The sequence below is a fragment of the Takifugu rubripes genome, chromosome 8 (assembly GCF_901000725.2).
Source record: "Takifugu rubripes chromosome 8, fTakRub1.2, whole genome shotgun sequence".
In the NCBI taxonomy this organism is placed as follows: domain Eukaryota; kingdom Metazoa; phylum Chordata; class Actinopteri; order Tetraodontiformes; family Tetraodontidae; genus Takifugu; species Takifugu rubripes.
Genome location: NC_042292.1, coordinates 4,019,826 through 4,045,689, shown reverse-complemented (window position 1 = coordinate 4,045,689; position 25,864 = coordinate 4,019,826). Strand labels below are relative to the sequence as shown.

General features: G+C 40.7%; 1 protein-coding gene across 1 annotated transcript; it reads right to left on the bottom strand.

Annotated features, from left to right (window-relative positions):
* Positions 1-981: 981 nt before the first annotated feature.
* slitrk6 (SLIT and NTRK-like family, member 6) lies at positions 982-13,962 on the bottom strand. The gene is made up of 2 exons (XM_003977580.3): positions 13,398-13,962; positions 982-4,875 (listed from the first exon to the last, which is right to left on the bottom strand). The coding sequence occupies exon 2, from the start codon at positions 4,858-4,860 to the stop codon at positions 2,326-2,328; it is 2,535 nt and encodes an 844-aa protein (XP_003977629.1). The 5' UTR covers positions 4,861-4,875; positions 13,398-13,962; the 3' UTR covers positions 982-2,325.
* Between the last annotated feature and the right edge of the window lie 11,902 nt (positions 13,963-25,864).

Genomic DNA, 25,864 nt, shown 5'->3' with positions numbered 1-25,864 from the left:
TCCTTTTGTCAGAGCACTTTGGAACAAAGGGTACTTAAATGCACCACAATTTTTCATCTTTGTTGTGCAAATGTGCTCGGCAAACTGCATCAAACGCTCATCGCATAACCTGCTTATGTGGGATTATAGATCGTGACTTCAAAACAAAGCAATATACAGCAGGCCTGAATGAGTGTTTAAGGATATCAAATCTTTTCAGGAAAAAAGAGGTCTCTCTGATGTTAAATGCGTCCATTAGCACTTCTTTTGAAACAACCTTTGGTTCTCTCCTTAACTGTATTCATGGTTTTGCTGCAAGGTGGCTGCATTTGTGAGCTTTAGTTCACAACTGATTTCATTTATTTGAAATCATCCCTGAAAGCAGAGAATATCTTTGAATGCAGTTTAGCGTGTTGCTAATGCTTCCACCTTTGCAGGAGCCTATCGCTTCTGACTCTCTCGAACGAGCGGCAGAGAATGCTTCATCTTCCTTGCCGTGTGAGCATGTGGATGCCAGGTTTGCATACCTTAAATGATGCTCGTCTCCATGCAATTTTATAAACATTTATTTATTCATGAATTTGTATGTCTGACTGCAGAGCTGTATGCGTCCCTTCTTACAAGGAAAGACGGCAACACAGAGGCATTTCAGAGGGTCCACTATCCCCCAATGAAAGGGGGGAAATTAAAGTCATGCAGGAGAAGTAGGGCTGTTGAAACAGCCATTGTTGTGCGATTAGTGACTACTTGTGAGTGATCGTGGACAGCCAAGTTATTCACATAGCGGCAGGAAACAACCAAATTGTGTTTACACATGTCCAGATATGCACATTGTGCAGGAGTGATAACGCATTAAGAGACAATGTCATTGGTTGGCAGGTGGCTGCAGCTCAGGGTGGCTGGGTTGTCAATTAGTCAACAGATGGCAACAATACACCCACTTTCTTGTACATCGCTACAGCACCGTCATATTTGAGCTAATGACACGCTCAACCCAGAGTGCTTGTAATATTGCAACTCTTTATTTCCTGTTTATTAGTTACAGCCTCTTTATATTCTGTACATCACTGAAGGCACACAAAAACAAAGAAAAGGAAACATAGGTATATACAAAATGTACATAATAAATAATTAAATCTACTTGAAGTACAAAAGCTACAGAATGTGTGCTTACATGAACCATAACTTTGCTGAATATTGTTTAGTGTTCAGTGGAAATCCTGATAAGTCCTCAGAGCAGTTCATTTCTTTAAATAGGAGCTGATAAACTGAGAAAAGATGGATGAAGTCAGTCTAGGTGTTGGTGTCGTTTCGCTAATGTCGCTCCTTTAGTCAACAACCAGTCGTATGCTAACAGGCTAACACAAGCCACACCTCCTCTCAGCTAGAACTTGACCTAACAGCTGGTATCATGTCAGCATGGGGAATGTACAAAGATCCTGTATGTTTTTATCCAGACATTCTGACATGAAACACAATCACACACAACCTCACACATAAATATCTGTGGCTCTCCTTTCTGGCAGATGCAACAAAACAAAATCCAAAATAAAAAAAATCAGCAGGACTTTTGATTGTCATGCACCATCTTATGGCATTTGATTAGTGCAAAACATTTGTACAAGATTACAGCGGTGCATAATGTACTGTATGTTAAGTGCTGGATGAACTGAAATGTGGATTCAAACATAAATAATGACAACACGTGTGCAATATATTTAATCTATAAAAATAACTGGCTAAAATATAGCAGTGGTGCAACATTCTTGGTAGTGTACAGTTGGCATTTTATCTTTCTGGCACGATGAGCATTCTGGTTACAGTGATCCAGATGGGTTTTGTTGGTGTAATCAGGTCGGGATAGACTGATTAAACAATTCTGGGTCATATGGTGATTGAAATTCACTCACTTTGAACAAACATCTGCCTTATCCTATGGTGACATAAGATGGGGGTGCGCTCCCGATTCGGATCAATTCATTTGACAGCTGTGGGACTGGGAAATGTAATCACTTGTAAAAAGCTGATTGAGTGGATTTTATCAGTTTTAACCCAGGCCTGCTGAACAGACTACAACAGCTTATTTTGACATATATTTGACCTGAAAGACTTCACCTTTCACCAGCTACATGAAATGGCAAACAGAAAACAACAAAACTGAATAAACAAGTGATATCCTGTGCTACAATGAAACTTAAAAGTGTTGTGCCAATGAGATGTGTGTGTAATTTTTTTCTTCACACTGTGGAGTCTATGAGGGTGAACAAGACAAGGCACTTGTTTGAAAATATAACATATATATATATATATATATATCTATATTTATATATACTTTTCTGCAGAAACTCAGTTAAAAGCAGTTTGATGCTCCAGAACCTCCAAGTAGTCAGGTTCAGTATGCAAGTTAGCCTTCAGTTCAAAGTACTCATTCTTAGTTTGCTCAAGCATGACCTTGTGTGGTCTTGAGTACACAATTGTCTCCATGAGCTTTAATTCCTCCTGGTGCCCCGGGACCTGAATGTCGACAGCGGACTGAAGTTGGGACATGTTCTTACGAAGGTACTCCGTTATTCCCAGCTGCTGCAGCTCCTTCTCTCTCTCCAGAATGTTCCTGTACAAAGAGTTGGAACTCCCCAGAGAGACAAACTCTCCAGAGCATTCACCAGTCATCGGTCTGAACTTTGTGCCAGGGGTTCCTGTGAGGGGAGATGTGTTTTCCTTCTCCATGATACTCCGGCAAAAGTGATGCTTGCCGCTGGGCTCATCAAGGCCATAATCCAGATCTGTGTCATGCTCCTTGTGCTGTGAACAGTAGGTGGGATTTCGACAGATCTGCACGATGGGACTGTGGGATCTTTCTTCATATAGATTTGAAGACCCCGTTCTTTGCGTCAGCGTGTGGTGCGTTGTTTTTTGCCCATACATGCTGTAATGCAAATGAATCGGACTGCTGCTTGTGTTCTCTCGAGGCTGCTCTTCCACCGCTTTCTTTTTTGCACGTCGCCGCCGCCGGTGCACCACAAACACCACTAATCCCGCTGAGCAGAATACTACCATTAGCACAAACATGAGGAGGCTCAATATTAACACGGAGAGTGGGACAGTGTCTGTAAGTGAGCTGAGGAAACCCTTTCCCAGGTCAGGCCCCAGAGTTGCCGTTGAACTTTCCTCGCCCTCTGGAGGTACCGGGTAGTACGTCCCTAATCCGGGACACAGGACCTCATAGTGAATAGTTCGAAGTTCTGCCTGCACGGCTTTCTTTGGTGTGTGGCACAAAATTGAGCCCACCACCGTGTCCTTTTTGAGTTTGTCCACCCACTGTTTAAGGCTGAGTAAGTCACAGGTGCAGTCCCAGGGGTTGTCCTCCAAATAAATCTGCTCGAGCGAGTCGAGCTGATCAAGAACATTGCTCACCGGTAGGTGCATGAGTAGATTTTTCCTTAGGTTTAACTTTGTGAGGGGAACGTTGCGAAATATTTGGGCTGGGAGAGAGCTGAGCAGGTTGTTATTCAATGACAACAGTTTGAGGTTTGGCAGAGGATTAAACGTGCCTGGGGCGATCTCTTTGATGAGGTTGTATTCTAGATACAGGTATTCAAGGTTGTGGAGACCCACAAATATTGTAGAGAACAGTTTTTCAATTCTATTGCCATTCAAATACAATTTTTTTAAACTGCTTAAGCTGAGAAAGGTTTCATTGTCAATGTTGTCGATTCTATTGTTTGCCAGGTTTAGCAATTCTAAGCTGTCATAAGTGACAAAATCATATTTCAAGAGTTTCTGAATCATATTTCCAGTCATTACCAGCTTAGTAGGACTTTGTTGAAGTATTCCAATGTCTGATACCTTTTGAATTCCCCTGTCCTGACAATGCATCAAAAAGCCAGCCACGGGGTGATTGTGACAGGAACAGTGCTCTACACAAGGACCGTTGGGAATGTGAGATGGTGTGGTTGCCTTCGATTCATCTTTGGCGTCAACCAACTTCGGAATCTGAGACCCTTTAGACGAGGGAGTAACAACCATATCCAGTGACTTTGATGGCTCCTCCAGGTTAATGTCTGCATGGGAGGGGCAGAGAACGTCCCGCTTGACTTTAGCCAGAATAGTTCCTTTGAGGTGTTGTGGCGTGCTACAGACCACATCCCCTATAGCTGACTGGGCTCTCATATTTTCCATCCAGATTTTAAGATGTAAGATATCGCAGTCACAAGCCCAGTCATTGTCTTCCAGAAGAAGCTCCATTATCCTTCCTATGTGCTCCAGAAAACCAACATAAGGCAGCGTCTGTAATTTGTTCCCACGCAGGTCCAAGTGGGTCAAGGGCACAAACCTGAAGATGTTGTTGGGTAAAAACTCTATGGAATTATCATTTAGGATGAGAACCTTGAGGCGAATCAATTTGTTGAAAGCTCCTGGTTCAATAACTTGGATAAAATTTGTGTCAGCTTGGAGGAACTCCAAATTCACCAAACCTTGAAAAGTATCCTCCCTCAACGTCACAAGAAAATTGCTGTTTATGTGGAGCTTTTTCAGTGAGCCGAGAGCACTGAAAACCCCCGGGTCCAGCTCCTGTATGCTGTTACCCCCGATGTGCAGTGAGAGGGCATTCTTGAGCCCTTCCATTTCTTCAGCAAGGAGCTCTACCAAGTCATTTTTGTAAAGGTTCAGGTGGAAGGGCACACCTGGGGGAATCTTGATTTGAGAGATTTTGCTGATGTTCCTCTGCTCACAGTTGAGATAGAGGATTCCATCTTTCAGCATACAGGAGCACAAGGAGTCACAAGACTCACTCATTGTGGATGATGCCTGTGAGGGAGGTATATCTTGGGATAGTGCGGGAGAGAGAAACAAGGCGATGAATAAGATACAGGGCAGCATTTCGGTCTGTGGTATCTGTGAAGACAAAATAGAAACGAGGAGAGAGGGTCATGACAAGTTTGATACACAGCTCAGAATGATAGTCAACCCCAGCGACCAAGCTTCATACAAGTTTAATTTCTGAACTTTTGATTGGGTACAAATGCACATAATGGGCTCATTATATGCATGAAAGAAATTTGTGCTCAGTTGTATTGTATGATTATACATGATTTAACTATATTACAGATGGTAATTGAATAATCTACACTGGCATATCATCTAAATAAGATTTATTTTACTGTCATGTAAATCTACATGTTACAGGGGCAGATTAGACATCCCATTGCCTCACTCAAAGTGGGATACGTGCACATTTTTCTGCCAATATTTTCGACTCATCTGAATATGAGTGAATCATAGTTATTTCAGTCCATTTAGAGTCCTCACCAATGTAGCCACTTTAATAAGCAGCCTGAAGATAAAAGCATGAAAGGTCGTATTTTTAGAGGCACAATCGATTACACATCACTTGACCAGCCTGGGATAGGACAACTCTACACTATTTACTCTGTATTATTCTACCATAAAATACATTTTTGCACTGCAGAGAAGAGAAGAACACTGGCAACATTCTTAAGTGGAAATTCCTTTACAGCCGTGCTCATAACAATTTACATTCAATGGAAATGGCGATTATAATTGGACTGCTTTTCACCCTATCACCACAAAGTTATAGTGGATGAAAAGCAACATCACTACTACTATTCTGGATGCGTGGAGTTTTAGAGAACATCTCAAGTCTCCCGAACCATGGACTGGTAACAAATTGTACTTCAGAGAGATTAGACTCAGAAACAGCTGTCACATTAGATTATCTTGTTGATTGCTTTGTTCTAACAAGACTTGGCAATTCCAGTCAGTATTGCCTATGGAGAATCCTCTTCATCCATCTATTAGAGCTCAGCATATGCTCAACCTCTTTTTGTTGTTTCTGAAAGTCGATAAAAAGCACATACTTTTTTCAGGGTCTGTCTCCATTCCATTGTCCTCTGAAGGAGGAACAGTGACGCAGTTTAGAAACAAGACTAGAATAGTTGTATTCTGAGGTAACACTGGCAAATAAAGAAAAAGAAGAGACTAGAAATGACATTAGTATTAATGTTATTCATTAAAACACGTGGTACTAATGTTTATTAATGCCCTGAATACAGATATACAAATAGAGAAGAGCTATCTAACTAGGGTTTATCAGCACCTTGAATAATTAATAATTAAAGTTCTTGCAACAACAAGCTCAGTATTAAACGTATGAAAGATAATTTAGTCAGTCCAGCTCAAAAGCAAACATACCAAAATCTCACAAGAAAAAAATAACGTTAAACAATAAATGAAATAAGCTGAACTAAGACTGTCTCGTTCTGACTGTAATTGTGTCTGTCCTTTTTTAACACTCAATTCAAAAATCTTCAAGTTAAAAGTTCACATCAACCACACAGCTGTGAGTTCTTTAGTTTACCTGAAAACTAAAGATCAGTAAATTGGAGGTATGATCATACATAAACCAAGAAGAAACCGTTCAGTACCAACAAGAATCTGTCAGCGGGAAACAGGAAATCAGTGTCAAAAAGAAGTGAGCAGAATAATTAGACTCTTGTTTTCACCTCCAGGGGCAGCCAATGCTCTCTGCACAACAATAACGAGACCTACCGCTGAAAAATCTTTCAAAATGACAAGTCAAAACCAGCCAATCTGCATATGCAATTAGTGTAAAGGTCGTCCAAATGACACAGCGTGATCCCTCTGCAGAAGAAATATTTCACATCACTGTCGGACACAGAACCACTTTAGGATACAATCTCATGGAGTCTGAAATGTAACTTAAGCTTTGAGACAGGAAAATTGAACACGCTTTTTTTTTTTTTTTTTTTTTAAATCATACTCAATAGAGGAAGTTTTTTTTTTAATCAAAGTAATGATATGCTGAAAAATAATGAAATGCACAAATTTTATTTTTCAGACCTATTAAACGTGCTTTATTTAATCAGTCGCAATATTCATGAAATGGCAGCCCAAAATATCTGTCCATTTCCTTTTTCATTATTTATCTATTTGTTTGTTCAGAAGGGTGATGGTGCTGTAAGCACCCGCAGAGTTCACCTCTGTGATGCTGTCGGCTCTTGAGACGATGTGAAATGAAACAGACTATTGGCAGATGTTATCGAGTGCAGCCTGATAACAGTAGAGGGCGGATTTGGAAAGGCATTAGTGTCATGAGCTCTTTTCTTCCAAACTCACTTCTCTAACCGATTCTGGAACTTGGCGTGACAATCTGGAGGAATGAGAAGCTCATCCGGTGCCGGCCTCACCCTGTTAAATTCACATATTCAGTTTCTGTTTGCAATATTCAATGAGATCCTAATTAAGCATATGTACTAACCCATGAGCAAAGAAATACATGTAAGTGTGCTACACTGCTGCTGTAGATCTTTAACATTGTACAACACTACCCAGACTGGCTGTCTTTTCACCATCAGATTTAATCACATTTGCACTAATGAATGCACATAATATACTCGGCTAACTAAATTTAATGCTGAGAACCGACTGAATGATACTGACAGGAAGGAATGAGCTGCACTTTATAGCTGATCACTAGCAGGCTTGTAAACCACATAATGATAGTCAATTAATGTCAATTGAAACAAAGGACCTTGTGTGAGTTACTTCCTTTCGTGAAAGGTCAAGAGATTGGCTTTGCAACTCCGTGAGGTTCATCTTGTAGACTAAAATTTGGATCTTGAAAGTAAAAAGCAGACATTAAGTTGGGAAAATGGATATGTGGGACCAGAACTATGCTTGATGAACAACAATCTCTGTAGCGGTGAATCTATTTTTGCTTCCTTTTTTATGTCGAGACTAATCTCACAAATGCCATCTTGATAATAAAATGTCATCCTCTCATTAAAAGACAAAAACAAAAACTTCTTTCAAAACATTTCATTTAAGGGCTTATGGAATATTAAAAAAATAGGGAATTTGATTAATCCTACAGCAAATGAACATTTTAACAACCTGAACATCTGTGGTTTTTTTTTTTGCAATGATCAAACACAGCTCCCATTTTGATCATTTTAGCACAGCGTATGAACTAATTGCCGAGAGCGAGGAATGTCAGAAGGCAAACGTGAGCAGTAATGTAACTTTGTACAGGAAGTAACAACACTTGCATGAGCATTATCAAGTTGACAGAAGAGGACATTATTTTTGATAATGCATATGCAGCTGTAATCATGTTCCGTCATTGTCACTGTCACTGGAGGTAAAGTATGCTGGAGCCAAAAATAGCCCATAAGGCCTAATGTCCTCCTGTGTAGCGTGAGGCAATCTAATGTACAAGTAAGGAGGCCTTGTTATGCCTAGTGGCATCTTGCAGATAAGGCTGTTCCTCCAACTCCATGAAGACTGATAAATCAAACTATATTTGTGTTTTGGACAGTTTTCTTAAAGTTTAACTCCTTTTAAGAAATGTTTCAGTCCTCACTCCTTCCTCTATAAACTCTGGCCCATTTGTCACCACACCACCTGCAGGTTTGATCTATTATTTTTTGATTTGCTGATGCCATGGATTTCCTGTGTAGTGTAATGAGGGTAACTGTCGTTATGCTAAAACGTAAATCTCCAAGATGGGGGATTCCGATTGGGCAAAAATGAATAAATATGGATCTCGCCAGTGGAACTGTATTGTAAAAACAGTATTTAGTGTCCCTGTTCTCATTATGGGTCAGTCTTCTGGATTATGGTATACATCATGTTGATAGTAATGCAGACATTGCTCAATGTTTGTTCATTTTATAATATAGCTTGGACTATCTCTGGCTCTCTGGAGTTCAAATAACGGCAATGATAACATCCACACAATCGATACTTATTGAACACTGCTCTCAGCTCAAGCAAAGTCAGGGGAAATCAAGGGGGCAGGCTTCACCACGTTCATTTATTACCAAACAATTAAATCATCCTCTTCAAATCAATCAAATGTCAGAAGCAGAAGTCAGCCGCTGCTTCCTTGGTTATCTGCTGAGACCTAGTCTGATGTTTCTGCTGGCTACAGTTAACCAACGTTGACAAGGATGGAAAGCTGTCTGAAAGCAAGCCGCACTCATCTGGGTGCATTCTCCTGCCATACAGCCGTTTATTCAGCTGGGAAGCAAATCATATGAAAACACATGCTGAGCTTCATTACACATAGAAACCTGGAATGTAGTCGCAAAAAACATCACCAGCAGTTACCTTGTGCACTGCAGAGCCTCCTTACCCTCCGACGGTGGGCTTTGAGTCCTGATAACAAACATATGTGTGTAAGAACTAATAATAGACGCACAAAAGCTGCACGGACATGGAAGGGGAGGGGGGCCTGGATCCCTCAGCAAGTGCAATTTAGTGGGTTTGCTTTTCAAATGGTCTGTTTAACTAATGCACAGTAATTAGTTCTCCAGAAATGAGAAGGTAGATTACATCAGTGGATTGTGGCATCAAGGTGTGTTTTGTAAAGGACAGACATCTGCACCGAGCAGACATTCTCTCTGGAAATTATTGTTCTTCCAAAAAGGAGCCTCATTAATTCTGGGGTGACTGACCTGCTAAAACAGAAATGGTTGATGAATTTATTCAGAGTGGTCAATTTATATGCAGCTGCATCTGCAAAAATCTGGCGCATCATCAGAAATGCAAAAGGATGGAGCAAACAATCTCGGTGGTTTGTCTTTTGATCAAAGATCATTTCGCTGCAAGAATGACATGCATATTTACAAACACATATTTGCTTTGAAGTTAAGACGATCTGTGCATCATCTGTTCGTCCTTATCTGATCATAAATGAGTCGTTCGTTTAGGGGAGCCCCCCCCCCCTTGGAAAAATCATCCCACAGGGGATCAGTAATGACAGTCTTATGATTTGTGCCAGAAATAGGAGACAGAAAGAGGAAGAGAAAGGCGACATTACAGAGACACATCAACTGTGGACTCTGGTTCATCTGAATTACAATCTACAGTATGCTTATAGTTCAGTCCGATTCTTTTGACTCACTGAGTTTAATTGGACACAGAAGACACTACTTAGGCCATCGTCACAGCTGGATGCAGCTGTTAGCCACAGCTGAATGGCACTTCTGTGAAAAGCGTTTATTCAAACGTGTTTTATAATGACGACTGCCGTCATCGCTCCTTACGTAACACTAAATAAATACATTAAATAAACGACGCCTTTACAACACAGTGGTTAGCTTTCCTCTTAAAAAAACATCTCAAGAGTTACAAAAGCACATGAAGATCTGATTTTTACACTTTAAAAAAAACTTCCAGACCTTCAAATGCTCCAGCATTTGTATGTAAAAAAGATCAACCATTTTCAACTCTATACATGTTCTTGGGAAGATTAACCTATAAGCCACCAATAATTCAACATATGCTGATGTGTTGGCGAGAAATTCAACATTGTGGCTCTAAACATGACAGAACATGTCAAAGGCAATGATCCTCAAAATGTTCTGTGTGGAAACAACTAGAAGGAGTATATTTAAAGCATTTTAAGGCAGTAAAATTGGTATTTACTGTATAACAACTGTGTTACTCGTCTTAAAGAGATTGGAGCCAGGCTCGTGTGTCCCTCTCAATAAGATCTCTCGAGACCAGTAAAGGAGGAAGGAGAGTTCCTGTCAAATCCAGGGAAAAAAGAAAAGCTTTTTAAGCTCTATACCTCCACGCCTTGTTTGCGTATATCACATGTGCTGGAACAATTTAAATGCCTGAAATCTTAAAAGAAACCACATTACGGATACAGAAAACATCATAGGGCACACAACCGCTAACGTGTCACATGGCACTGATCCAAATGGAAAAAACTGAAGCATATCCAAAATAAATGAGGTACAGTATGTAGTCCTAAATAACCTGCTCACTACATATGTCGTTAACAGGATAACTAATGCCACTTATATACACACAGTATGCTTTATATACACACAGTATGCTTTCTATACTGCAGGTTAATTTTAAATGTTACACCATATTCGGCACAAGAGACACTAATAGTCAGGGGGACTGCAAAGAAAGCCTTCAAATCCTCTTTTCATATTTATTACTCTAGAATTTCACTTAAAAATATTGACCAGCAACAATATTCTAAATAACTGGCACCTTCAGGGTTCTGCTCCAAATATTGATCTGAAGGCGTCAAACATTTATTTCAACATCACAGATCAGGCTCCCTCTTTGCCCCTTTACAGTTACAATTAACATTAAGGTGTCATAACACCATCCCAGGTGGAGATCCAGCACCAGGCAATTATAAAAAGGCATTATGAGAAACACAGCAGCTAGTTGAGAACTGCTGCTGGCTATCTAAAAGCTCCAGGGTGCACTTGACAAAAACTTTTACAGCCTCACTGCAGTTTTCAGTAATGCCAAATTACTCCTGTATATGCTGACGGGAACATTTATCAGGAGGCTTTGAGTCAAGATTGCATCTCAGAAAGGCAACATCTGAAATTCCCATGACAGTCAGGACTTGTCAGGGAGTAATATCCCCACCCTCAACTACATAGAGGCATCTGCTCGACAAAGACGCCCACAATCCCACCTCTGACACACAGTTACTCTCTTTATATGCCTGATCCCAAGTGGGAATGACTAAATAAAAAAAAAACAAAAAAACCCCAAAGATTTCTGATATCAGTCCAATATCAGTGGATACCCCTAAATAGGTTTGATGGGAAAGAGATTCTCCCAGTCTGCTCCATTTAATTCATTCATCTAATTGTCTGGTAATGACAAAAAGTCTATAACTCACACACAATTAATTCATTTAGCCACATCCTGACATTAATGCAGAACAACATAAATAGTAAATACTTGTCCTTGCAATGCAGAAAAATGGTCTATTTTTTTCTTCCCTTTTCACCTCACAATACTTTTGGGCATTGACTAACACTTAAAAAATATATCAGCTTTTGCTGGAGGGCTGAAAGAAAGAGATGGAAACGGAGACTGAGACCAAGTGAACAAGATAGTGAGACTTGTTGCGTCCACCCAGGGGTTGTCTCATTCCAGGCTGACATGGGATAGCAGATTAGAGGTCCCTGCACTCTACTGCTCCACGCGCATGTGTGCGAGTGTGTGTCTCCAGCATGGACGCGCACATTGTTTATGAGCGACTACAGAATCTCTGAGCGACCGTCGACTTCCTGGAGCGCCGTGCAGTGTTCCCGGGCACCAATTACAGCAGAAATTGTCCCCTTTTCCTCTGTATTGGAAGTGATGTGGTCTGCCCTACAGGGTCAGCAACACTACACCCACATATCTGCAGAATTTCTGGAGGTGCTTGCGGCCCTCCATCACAGTTCTGGAGAAATACATAATTATGACGTCTGCCCACTGGAAAAACATGAGCTGGTTCAACTCTTTTGCTCCTTCTATATCGTTTTTATTTTTTATTTTCACCGATTCAATATTTTGTAAAACAGTGTGCTGAACTTTCTCTCAGAGAAACCAAGTCTCTTTAAAATGGCTTCAAGCTCTTTCCATCCTCAATAAAAAAGTACTTAACATAGGTTCACAAGACCTCTTACAAGGATTCACATTTTAAAAATATCTCCCTACTTGTGTAACAGAGCAATGTACGCAAAAAGGGACACGTGTATGCAGATGATTCAGCAAAGCTTTTTAACCATCAAGGATTCAGTCATCCATACACAGAACTAGCATCCACAATAAATTACGCTCGTCCTCTGCTCACTAAGATGTACTTCCATAGGAATACAACCTCCCCTGAAGGATGCAGTATGGTGGAACAGACCCGTGAAATAAATCAACAGGATTATAGCCCAATTTAAAATTACTGATCTGCAAAATAATGGGCGGATTTTGAATAAATCCCAGGCTGGCAGAGTTTAAATCTGTATTTATTACGACGGCGGCGGCCCCCCTCTCTGATTGGCCCGTGTGGAAGTCGTGATGCAGGACACCCCACCGTCACCATGACCACCGACACACCTGCGACGACAAACACTAATTGGCGCTGTAATGATCCATCTGGCCATTTACAGGCAGATCGCTTTATTTAGAGAAGGGACGTAGAAAAGCAGGCAGGCGTTGGAGTTTGGGGTGTGTTTTCCGCTCGTTTTAAAGCACCACAAGCCCACACAGCCGTGGGATACAGTAACCGGGTGGCACGCAGCCAGGTGGACCCAGAATAAAGGACCCACAGCGATGGCAAACTGGCCGCTTTCACGGTTGTCTCTGTGCAGTCACCTTTAAGCACCTTTGTCCACCCCAACACACTGTATATTGCTATACATTAATGTCCCAAGGCGAGGGAGACAGAGCTAAAAAAAAATGCATACTTTTGCTAGTTCTAACATGCCCACCTGGATTCCTGACAATTTCGACCTTTCAACTAGGTTTTTATTTATTTATTTTAATTCGGCGTAAAGAGCAACAAAGTAGAACCTAATTAAAGAGGAAAACCTAAAGTGACGAATACAAATGACCGGACTTACTGGCTGAAATTGATGAGAACAGTTGTCCCGACTGTCACCGCTCTCTGCCCATCAGGAGGAACGAGGCGGCGTCGCGGCGAGGAGCGAAAGGAACAACACTTTCTCCTCGGTCCACCATAGAAAACTTCGCCGGGTCCGTCAGCGGCAGTCCGGGGTCCGCAGTCTTTCTGCGCTCCACCTAACAGCTATCAACTGATTATTCCGCAGCGGCGAGAGCGGTCGGGAGAGATTCCGGTCCCGCGATGATAAGGAATGAAATGAATAAAGCGCTCCTCTCGCAACCTTCAGATGATTTTTTTTAAACAAGTTGCGGATGGATGAAAAAATATATAGCAAACTCTAGTGAATTACACAAAAAAGAACCTGTTATTAACTGTCATAGTCCACAGAGAATTTTTGGAAGCGCAAACCGCTGCGCGTCCAGCTCAAGTGCCGCGCCACGCGCTCTGTGTCGGTAATCAATCTGCCATAGGTTGGTCTCGCGGAGCAATTTGCATGCTGTTGAGGTGGACGGCGGGGCGCGAGGGTGCGTCAAGACTAGCATTCTTTTTCAGCTACTTCCGACAGGGCCTTTCAAAACAAAACACAAACGCTCAACCGCTTCTAATTTCCGAGTTGTTTACTGTTATCACCGCGATATCGATGCAAGACCAGTACACTTTCCTTGTAGTTATTAAACAAAACGTATTTATTCTAAGTGTGTCGGCAATTTGCTCATAATTCAGTTTTAATTGAACGGTATCAAATTAAGATTTTATCTTGAAGTTCCCAACCTCAAACTTCGCTGTTGAGGTCTGGTTATTTTAGATGAGACGGAAAAACGCCGAGAAACTGTTACACAAAAGCTCCTCCTATTCAAGGTTCCTACACTCAATAAGGGGGTGAAAATTAGCACTGATGGCCTTTAAATATCCTCAACGCAGATAAAATGCAATGCCATGAAACTGGCCTATGATGCAGATTATTCAAACATATAACTGGACAAAGATGGCCAACTGCAGCCTTTGCAGTCATATTAATTATACATAGTAAATCTTCAGTCATGGATCATCCTGCAGTTTAATCTGGGTTCCGTCCTTGACTGAGATAATAGAGAGCAATCCATTCTTGCTGAACTGTACTTCATTCTTTTAATAATAAGTCAAAAGCAGTAAATAGCTTGACATTGCAACCTCATAAATCCCACAGTTGGAAATCACTTTACCCAAACATCTCCCCCATTTTCCTTACCTACTGCTTAAAAATGTATTGGTTTTGATACAGGATTAAAGTAAAATGAACTCCCATATGGTACGGGGGTGGGGTGGGGGGGGGGGGGGGGGGGGGTGTTAAGTTTTAAGCTTGACCTCACCAGTTAGTGACCCAGTTACAGAGCTCCCCTAAAGAATATGGAATTTCCAAAGCACATAAAATGGGTTACTGTCAACCATGACAACCACCATAATTTTTCTAAGGACAAAACGAGGATAGCAATCCTGTAACATTTTTGGTATCAACTGCAGTAGTTGCAGCATGAAATAATACATTTTCATCGTGAAAAGAGATAGAGAAGTTTAAGTGGTTCAAAGGCAAATTATCTAGTTGAACTGGTCTGCAATTCCTGACCACACATCTCAACCTTTTCAGCGAAATGTGTGGTATCATTTCTGAAGTGCCCTGGTTAAAAAAAAAAAAGGCTTTCTTGAATGTCTTTCCAGTTAATAAAAGTCAATATTTATCTTGATAGGTTCTCTGTGCGCATGCCCCCAGTCAGTGACTTTTCGCATGCACATGAAAGAAAATGATAGATCAAAAAAATAATTTGTTATTAAGTATCAGGCCATTTGGGGTCTTGATGGAGCCATCTCAGCAACAGAGTCATTGGATGTTTAATTAAATGCAATTTTGCTAAATTTTCTCAGAGCTTTTGTGTCCAGATGAAATTAAATAGACGGGATGTTGCCATGCTTTATGCAGAAACCTTGGGTAAAATAAGCCTTGGGGATTCTGTAAAAGCAAATAATTAAAAAGCAGATTTCATCTCACACTTTGTGCAAAACAGTGTACCATATATTGTGGTGAGATAGCAGAAGGGGGAACAGATGGTGGGTTGACAAAATAAGAGAAACACCTTGGATTGCAATAATGGCCCTGAAGTACATGCAAGTGGAGTGAAGGTGCAAAAAATGGAAAACTGCTGGCGAATGATGATCGAACATGGTAGTGTTTATTGAAGGCGTGCAGCAAATGCCATTATTTGTCGAAAAAATTAGGTTGCTAAATTAGCATAGCTACAACCTAGTTTGTGCATACCCGCCATTGATTTTTCACCCCTGACGTTGATTGTGTTTTAGTTTGGGTAATTGTTTATTTAAAAAAATATATATCTTAATGTTTTTTTAATTGTTTTTTCCCCATTTGAGTTCCCGTTTAAAACTAAGATGGTAAACCAGTCGCTCTGGGGCAGTTTAACATTTTATCTCCATGCACACCATCATCAAATCAAATTGAAAAGTAGGGTGCCTCTCACAGAGGAGCCATCGTGTTGGCAAATGTTCAAACAAATGTGTCCTATTTTCATCATCATCACACTCGGTGCCAAAAGAAAGAAAGAAAGAAAGAAAAAGCCACATCCATCACTGGATTTGATGTCTGTCTCCTTGGGTCCATCAGTAATGAGCAGAATGTTACCTCTATGTTACCTCCATATATGAAAAAGGGACAAAAAATGCAGTCACTTTCCCCTCTGATACACGATTAAAAAGGGAAAGAGGATGTAGATATATTTCAAGATCAGGGTGAATCTCATACTGGATGGCTATCAAGTGCCCCCTTTTCCAAACTGAATAAAATGCCATCTGGGGATGCTTTTTCAGTTGAGCAAATGTTTGATGTACCTGTAAGGGGTGTGCATCCAAGGGTCAGAATGTGGCAATTCTCCCTCTGGAGAGTCCATCCAGTGGATAGACTGGGGTGATATGCCCTCTAAATTGTCCTGAATGATTAAGTAGAGTGAAATGCAAATTAGTGAGACACTTTAGAGTACTTTTGCAGCAGATAAAATGTGATGAATGTGATGTGAAAAAGCTCTCTAGGGTTATTACAGTAGCTGGAATAAAATGAAGTATTACAGTGCCCTTCTAGAGTACACAGTGCAATAATGTTGACTAGCCTCTGACTCACTCTCCAAACAGAGAGAGTCTGCCATTGTTGGACGTGGACTTGTGTGATATATGAAGAGGAAGGATTCGTACCAATGCTCTCGGCAATGATTTTATTTAGCAAGCTACAGACAGCTTGGTATCTCGTGCACAGTTGAAGTGTGGTTTGCAATTTAAGCTCTCTACCCACAGCTTACAGAGAATTTTAATATCGCCTTTAGCAGAATTTCCTTTTTAGCACAAAGATAGTTCATGACTACATGCAGCTGTGTGTCCATTTTACATATTCCTGTTGCATTTTAGGGAAGGATGCATTTCTGGCTTTGTTTGGACCTGAGGGGATGATGACACTGCATTAAATCTATGGTCATATTCTCCTCTACTCCCACACTGAGTACCTCTCGTGCCACTATCAGTCATCTTCACGTGTGCAACACCTTTCCCATGAAGCCAAAGGAGTAAAACACTGTCATGTGATGACATCTGGATGCCTGAAAACTCTTTCTCACATGCTTTGGCAGTGAGAATATATTATTTGTGTGCCTGTGCGCTCACAGGTTTATGTGGTTTTTCATGCCCCAGGAGTGTGTCTCACACACTCTGGATCAGGACTTCTCATAAAGAATAAGTTGCCAGTCTTCAGACTTTGTGAACTTATTCTTCTCTTTTATATGATCACGTCAATCCTGGAAAAGCCACTTGTGTGTTGTGCTGCTCAGTACAGACTGGGTTGCTGTTTTGCCGTAATGCAGGCTTTTTGCAGGTTTTTAGAGAAATATTTTGAGCTCATGGTGAATCTCTGATAGTCTTAATGGTTTTGTCAAAGTAGAAGTCATGGGTTCAGCCAGTTGCTAAATAAATGCTCAAAAACAACCTGGCAACATGGGTTCTGTGCTGGGTTTTATTGTCACATTGATGATCAGCATGGCTGCACAGTGGTATTACTGTCACCCTGCAAAATTGAGATGACGATCTTTGGAATTCTATAGAGAAAATAAGGATAAATCTTTGTTAACCAAGTCATGAGACAGGACAAAAATCTTCCTCCATGAAAAGACATTTATGCAACCTAATTTACATTCCCTAATTTGTTTAGTAATGATCACCCTTAAAGTGGCAAATTAAAAAGGAAAAAAAAAAACTTTTCTAAACTTATCCAAGGATCTGGTTTCAAAACATGTTTTGGTTTTGGTTTACAAGTCTTCTGCCTACATCACCCACACACTTCTTTGTGATTTGTAAATTCACTGATTACCATTAATACACTCAGGCTCAGTCATGTTTTTATCATCAACAGTTTGCACTAGTTCAGAAAACTAGTGTAAATAGGCACCACGTCTATCTTCAAGAATCGGCCTGTGTTGTGGCTGCTTTTGGAGGCTCCAGACAGATTATACTGTCTCATCACCTTAAGGGTTTAGTGTATTTTGTGTCCAGTGGTGTCTACAAAGCTGTTCCTATCAGGTTCACTAGAAGCATGGAATGCTGCAAAAAGATTCAAGATCTTGCGGCAAGCCTTTAGACTGTGGGGACATGGAATGTGAACTGTGTATACCTGGGTATCTGTTGGGACACATTTATTCTTTCGCAGCAGCAGCAATTAGGTGTAACTTAATGGTTTTTTGGTCAGATCAAGTGATCCTTGGTTTGACCTGAGTACCTTTAGATAGTGTTTAGCTTGACATATTGCCCTAATATGGCCCAAGGGCTCTGAGGTACAGGTACAGTGATCTTTTGATTAGCCAACTCGTAATTAAATTAACCTCGACATAAAATTGTAAGGGCCGTCCCTATGAATCATGTCATGAGTGTGCCCTTTAACTGGTGGTTTGTGCTGTAAAAATGGTAAGTGTGAAAGAACTACATTGATCATATGGTTTTGTTTTTTGACAGTTAGCTTAGAGTTGCATGAACTTGTTGACTTTGATGGAAGGGGCTTATGCGGGACAAATCTCAGACAGGACGGACACTCTCACAGAAAAAAAAAAAAAAAAGTCCAAACACTTCAGTATTTGTCAGTGACTATGAAAGCGTGAACCCATGACACCAAACACAAAGCAAACATGCGAACAACATAGATCATATTTGCACATGCTGCCTAAGTCTAACGATGACAGAGCCTTTCATCACGTCATCATACAGCATGAGGTCAGCTGCTTCTGCCTTTTGTTGGTGCAAAAACTTGGCATTATCATGACAAATATCCCTTCCTCTTATTTGAGTTTCAGACTGCGGTCTTTTGACAAACTTGTGGCCGCTCTGTGAGTGATGAGCATCGCATGCCAATGTTCCTCATTTGACGGGCCTAGTCTTGTTAGATATTAAATTACTCTGTTCTGGCAGTTAAACCTGTCCTTGCAGTGTTCTGCCCCGGAGAAATACTAAACACTTCCTGGAAGAGCAGGGAAGTGCGCCAGCTCAAGCAAAATAAAATGTTAAATAGCTAACTGTAAGAAAATACGTAGTTTATCCAAGCAGGTGTCTTTTGCACTTTGGTGGAAAGCCAATGAAATGTACGTTGATGTGCAGCAGTTTTGTTTGTATCCCATTTTCATCACACTTGATACTTCACAATGGTCTCATAAATGTGTTTGTTGTTATAAATGACACAAGGTAAATTTATCTTGTGCGCATATATGGCCCTTCAGAAGGCCTCGATCTTCATGTGAAAGTATGACGACATACTTTTGGTGTAAAATAATGCCTATAGACTTTTATTTTCTTTAACGTTTGGATCATTTTTGTGAACCTTTGCATTCTAAAACTCAGGGGGTTCAGTTTAGAACATTACTGGAATGTAAAAATGGTCCCAATTAGTCTGATAATATGTAAAAGTAAAAATTGATGTGAAAACATATACGTCCCCCCACTTTTGCTACAATTCATTTTACATTTATCATGGGGACCAGGCAAACTCAGCCGAACTTTGTGTTCAACTCCAACATTTACATTCAGATGTTAACTTAAGTACATAGAAATGTCTGAATTTCTCAAGTTAGCTTTCGGTTTTTGTCAGATGACAAATAAAACTTCACTGCTGTTATCAGACTTTTTAGGTGACAAGATTGTCGCACCCACACTCTGAAATGATTTTGACATTCAATTTATATTAGTCCAAGCCTTCGGATATTTGATGGGATAATATCAACAATTTCTTTAGGTGGGTGAGTTTCTTCCAAACTGGTTTCTTACTAGCTCCAGGTGATGTGTGTGTGTTGCCATGGTAACATACCTGCGTATTAAGTGAATAACAAGTTTTCAAGAGCAGCAGGATCTTTATCATGGAATTATGTTGTGCTGTCTTTTTTCTTTTGTCTTGGAAGGACGGTTCAAGCACCAACATGACTGTGAAATGATATGACTTTAATCTTTGATGGAGATTTGCTTTTGTTGTTCTATCCCTGGTTTAGTGTTGATTTATGTCACATAATGCAACGCTTTGGTGCATATTGTGTTTGTTAGCTCAGCAGCCATAAAAAAAGCAATAACAGGCTGGCACAAGAGGCCACTAAACATTGTCCTTGTGTAGCAGGACCAAGCACCAGTCTTGCGGCCACTTTACTGCATTTACACGCTTGAGGCTTTTAGAAAATGTGGGCAGCACTTTGTTTTTTCAATTCAATTTTCAAACATATCTTGACAAGAGGCCAAAAGTCCTATAAACCTCCAGCATGGGGCCACTTCCCATGCAAGCTCCACTTGCAGGTCACCCAAGACCAGAAGTGCATGCAAGAAACTTCAAAATAAAATCATTTTGAGGCCTTTGGTTGAGACATTGTCGTCATCCCCATGTCATCAGTCCTCATGTTTTAATTTTGATTATTATTTATTAGTAGCATTTAACACAATTACACAACCAGCGACATTGACAGATTTCATCAACTGTCAAAATGGGGTATAAATTCCAATTGCATGCCACAAATTTCTCAGCGAAATCACATAGACATTGATGGAGGAAGTAGCTTTGTCACTGATTTATGTTTAATGAATCAACCTACACCACAATGTAAAACCATTAGTTCCTTAAATCCACATGTACACCTATGTGTATGTGGGATTTTTAAATTGTTGATTTAGCCTTTTTTTTTTTACATTTAGCATTAAACTTATGCCTGTGTTTCTTTAATTTGATTTCTTTGCACAATAGCTTTCAATTTCTATCTATTTATTTGTTAATTATGCTTTATGCACTATGTGCTGCGTAAGAATGGGAGACTTAATATTGTTGTGTTCTCTGCAATGTCAAATCAATCCATCCAGCCATCCATCAATGTTTTCCATGACAATAGAAGCTGGTGCAGCTTCTTATACTGTAACCATGGAGCTCAGGTGAAGTAGAGTAGTTCCATGAAAACATCAATCAACATTTTCATGTACCGTAATCAAATTAACTGATAACATATCATGTATGATATATATTTAAGATAAATGTCTTATTTAATCTATTGCATTACATGATTCCACCATAGTCTTTTATGATAAAATTTACACTTGAAGATATTAAGAAGATGAAGAAGCTGGTCAGACTGTCAAATAGGCTTCAGTATAAAAATTGTCAGCATGTGGGGAGGAGAGGAATAATTAAAACAAAATGTGTTTTCTTGAAATGACTTGAAAAATAACTGTTATGTTACAGTCATAGTTAATATGTATGTTAGTAAAAATATTAACCAAATGGACTGAACCATGGTAAAACATTTCATGTTATTTTGACAACAAATTTGGTGGTGGTGGTGGTGTGTGTTTGTGTGTGTGTGTGTGTGTGTGTGTGGTGTAGCTACTGAACCACAACGGTCTGATGGGAAAGGATAAAAAACACAAGTGCTGCATTTTTATCTTATCAGTGTAACATTAGAGGGAAAATATATGCTGCAAATGCTCTTTAGTGCACTTTTGACTTGAAAACCTCTCTGAAGTTCACTGTTTCTCTGTTAAAACACACTTCACTCAAATGGTCACAACCCCCCCCCCCCCCCCCCCCCCCCAACACACACACGCACACACACACACACAAAGGCCTAAAAGTTTGCCAGGAAAATCCAGAAGCTTTTCAATGGAAACTGTATAAAAACACCTATGTTGTATCCTAAACACCTGTGCGTTTTTTCTGCACACCTGTGCTGAATTGACATTATACAGCAGGAGTCTGGAGTCTTTTTTACAAAATATAAATAATTTCTGAAATCTAGGGGAAAAAAAGTGAATCACTCAAAAAAAAGAAATCCATAGTCACTGTGTTTTCTACAGTTTTTGGCTTTTTTTTTTTAAAAAAAAAGTTAACTATAAAATTGTTTCTACAACATTTATTTATAGTGTGTGCCCAAGTAAGAGGAGTAATATTTATATCAAAATCCATTTCACTGTATATGCATACTTGGCAGGAGGTATCTTGACATAAAATAGACTTTCAAAAGATCTTTAACACCCGCGTGAGTTATTGCTCCAAGAACTGGTGACGGCAAATCAAAATCTATTAGCGCAGCAATTTAGTCAAGCTGATTTAAAGTAGCGGGTCACAAATGATTTCCCCACACACCCAATGAAAAATGAAGCCTGTCCTTGAGTCAAGCTGGACACACGTATTACTCACGCTACCTGAAGCTCATCGATCTGTTATCGAGCCAAAATGTTAAAATTAGCAGTCTGAAAACCCTTTCCCTCACTGCGCCCTTCCCTTCAGCGTCATGTACCTGTACTGTGTGACTCATGCATCAACTCATCTGGAATGGTTGTCCTTGGGATGTTCTGTACTGCAAACACCCACGTGACACCTTTCAGGCCCCATATCTCAGGCCGCACCCCCTTTTGCAAACTGCAAAAGATGATTGCCTGTCCAATATCCTCCTCTTTGTTCACGTGGGGGCGACACTTAATTAAAACCTAACTGTGCTTTTGTGTTTTGAACAATGCAGCAGGTGCTATTGTGATGGTAAAGCCACCACCTATGTCTTTGTGGTGGGTTTCCTTTTTATTGACCAGTGATCCATGAGTCACTGGCAGGTAATAGAGCCACTGGCGAGCACACCCTAAACCCTTAGTGTGGCCTGACATGAATTCTGGTGAAAGAGGACAGCTTGTGTCGCCAACAGAGTGACTTTGAGAGGGATTGCTGCGGCCCAAGGGTCCAAGACCTCTGCCAAATGGTTCTTTGGTCTATTGCGCTTTGATTTGTGCCTTTATTTCGCTGGCGGTCTCTGTCATTCTGCATGTGTGCCACTACTCTCTCTGTCTGTCCTGCTCTCCTTTCTAGCTGAGCCACATGCAGAGTGTTTGGGTCAGTGAGTAATTGGTTGCCATTTTGATTCAGTGGGCTTGCAGGTGGACAGAAGTGACTGTCAGTGTAAAGACTAAACTTTGCTCCCCCCCTGCAGGTTAATTTATGGGTCCTACAAAAAAATAATTTTAAGAGGTAAAGAGATATCTGCACCTGCCACTTGACACATGTCCTTATTTGGAGAAATGTAAATGTAATGATGTTTCTTCAACCTTTTCCAGCAACCTCTTCCTCTTACAGACTGTTAATTCTAAGTCTTTGTCGCCCCCACCTGGTCGCTTTGATTACATCAACGTTTGACAAAGTTTTCTAATCTGTGTTATACCCAAATTTATGTTTAGCTTTTCATCACCTAATATGACCACAATAAAGTTGAGGAAATCTAGATTTGAGTAGAATATAAAATTGTGTAAAAGTAAGGAGATTTACATAATTTATTTTAGCCTTTCTTGGTCGTTAAATCGTACAAGCGGGGAAAAGTGGTGTCATTTGAATGAATGAATGAAACTTCTGAAAGGAATAAAGGTCCTGTGGGCAGAAAAGAACAAGGAAAAATCAAGTCGGGAAACTTTCAAGTAATAAACTACGATGACCAGCAGAGGGCAATAAATGAGTTTTTTTCCCCATCCCTTCTCTGTTTTACCGGAATAAAAACCCAAACTCGGTAAATAATCAAAGATGCACATTAAAGCTACACCGAGAAATCATGTACAAGGAAGAGGAAAAAATATATTGTATTCTGTCATGGTAAATAGTGAGAGAACAGAGATCCACACAGCAATACACTGGGTCTCAGTTGCAGGCTGTCCTCCACTGGCAATTACTTCCATCCACACACTGTGACCAGGCACAGTTACCCCTGGGGTTGCCAAACGTTTCCACACCCACACACACACTACTGACCCTGCTGCATGCTGATCCTGGGTTCTGACTCTGCCCTGGAGACAATCCCCCTAAAAGCACTCTGATGACTGCCTGGCCCCTGGGCCTGATCTGGCCATGCTGGTCACACTCCTCAAAGCCACCGACACATATGCCATGCACGTGCATTGGGGGGTCGTACTTCTAAGGTCTCAGATTTACCGATTGCATAGCCGGCAATCGGTAAATTCTCTCAAAGACTCTCACAAGCCTTGGACTGCTGCTGGGACCATTAGAGTGAAAGCAAATAGTGAATGAGGACCTGGGGGGTTAGGGATTAGGGAGGTGGTGTTTGGCACCTAGGATTAGTTCTGGGGTGCAGCGTGCGTTAAAAGCTCGAGATAAGCTCTACAACAACCAAAAGGTCACAAAACAAACAGATTGAGTGCTTAGCCAGGACGAGGAGAGATCTTAAGGTGAGCCAGGTAGTGTGCAGATTGAGTGCATCTATGAGATTATGCAGGTTTTCTATGAGATTATGCAGGTTTTCTATTTATTTATTTTTTTCCATTAAGAAAGAAAAACCTCCAGGTTGTGCTTCAAAGGTTTACTTTGTAGAGTGACAAGCAGTTGCATCATGTAAGATCCAATTTCACACGTGCTTTGCAATCCGGCAACTTTGCATTCACTTCATTACGTCTACTTGGCAATGAAAACATGCACATACACAGGTAGGCACACAGGGGTACGCTTCCGCCATGTGTCACCGTGTGTGTTTCAGCTGTGGACTCCTGCCTCACCCCCCCTCGCTGTGATTCAACTAGAGGAGCCCACTGGGTTTGTAACAGTTGGCCTTGTTTGGCACCGGGGACAAGGTCGTTTAAGTGATAATGAAATCGCCTCATTACTGTAATGAAAAGCATTTATAATCAAGGGGATTTGCCCAAAAAGCACACACGCACAGGTTCACATATGCTGGGAGATGGGAACTCAACAAACCAGACATGACAAGTCCGAATCCTCAGAGAAATGCATGCACAGCAGCTTGAGATGCACATGTGCACCACCTTATTACACAGCAAGGAAATCTTAACTTAGACGCTTCTGTTCGAGTTAATGCAGAAACAAGCTCTTTCTCCCCGCTGTGGCTGTTTTTGTGCACGGCTCTGAATAATTTCTGACACCACCTCAATGCTAATTATGTCCTCAGACTGTCACCAGAATGTCAGATGTAGCTGGACTGGTGACATTGTTCTCAGCAGGAGAGATGAATGTGTTATAATTGGACAAGATTGTAGGTCTTAAATGAATCAAATTCCGGCTACATTACATTAGGCACTGCGTAAAGCATGCAAGCAAGCTCCAGAGGGGTTGCAGATATGTTGCAGATGTCACAGATGAAACAGTGGTATCAAGCGCAAAATATATCAGATTTCTTGATGTTGCAATGGAGGACTGTGTGTTCTTCTCATTGAGCAAATCCAAAAGAAGAACCAGGGGGATCAATAAAAGTTTAACTCAGTTAACTGTCAATATTTGAAGCCACCAATTTAATGATGACATGTAGCTGAGAACTGAGTCAATAATATATGTACATGCATAAAACAGCTCAGTCGCTGTAGTAGTGGAGAGTTCTTCAGCAGCTTAAATACTTACACTTTAGATCTATATATTATTAAACTGAACATGTCTAATTACATCAATACATTGCTGCTATAGCAACATGTTGCAGCAAACTACTGCCTCTCTTAGGTCACTTTCAGTATTACATTTAAAATGTAAACCTTCCATTCAAGGTTATGCACACTGCCTGGCCAATAAAAAAAAAGGCATCTCCTGGATTTGACAAAGCAAATAGGTAAGAGCCTTTTGAATAACTACGGCAATTTTTTTCTTCATTTTCTAGACTGCTTTATCCCGTTCTGGGTGACAGAGAGGGCTCTGGAGCGTGTCCCATCTGATCATCGCAGGGCCCTATGTGAGCAATTGTGGGATCAGTACCTTGCTCAAGGGTACTATGGCATTGTGCTGCAGGTGTTTTTGCACCTTCCCCTGTTACAAGAACACTTTCCTTCTTTTGTCCAGGCTGGGTCTTGAACCGAGAACCCTCCATTTTGCAGCCCAAAGACTGAGAGACTACTGGCCCTCTGCAAATTACTTCATAAAATTAGTTGCTGAGAGTCATTCTGTGG

Excerpts from the sequence above, each read along its gene's own strand:
- slitrk6 (XM_003977580.3), bottom strand. The coding sequence starts at position 4,860 with ATGCTGCCCTGTATCTTATTCATCGCCTTGTTTCTCTCTCCCGCACTA.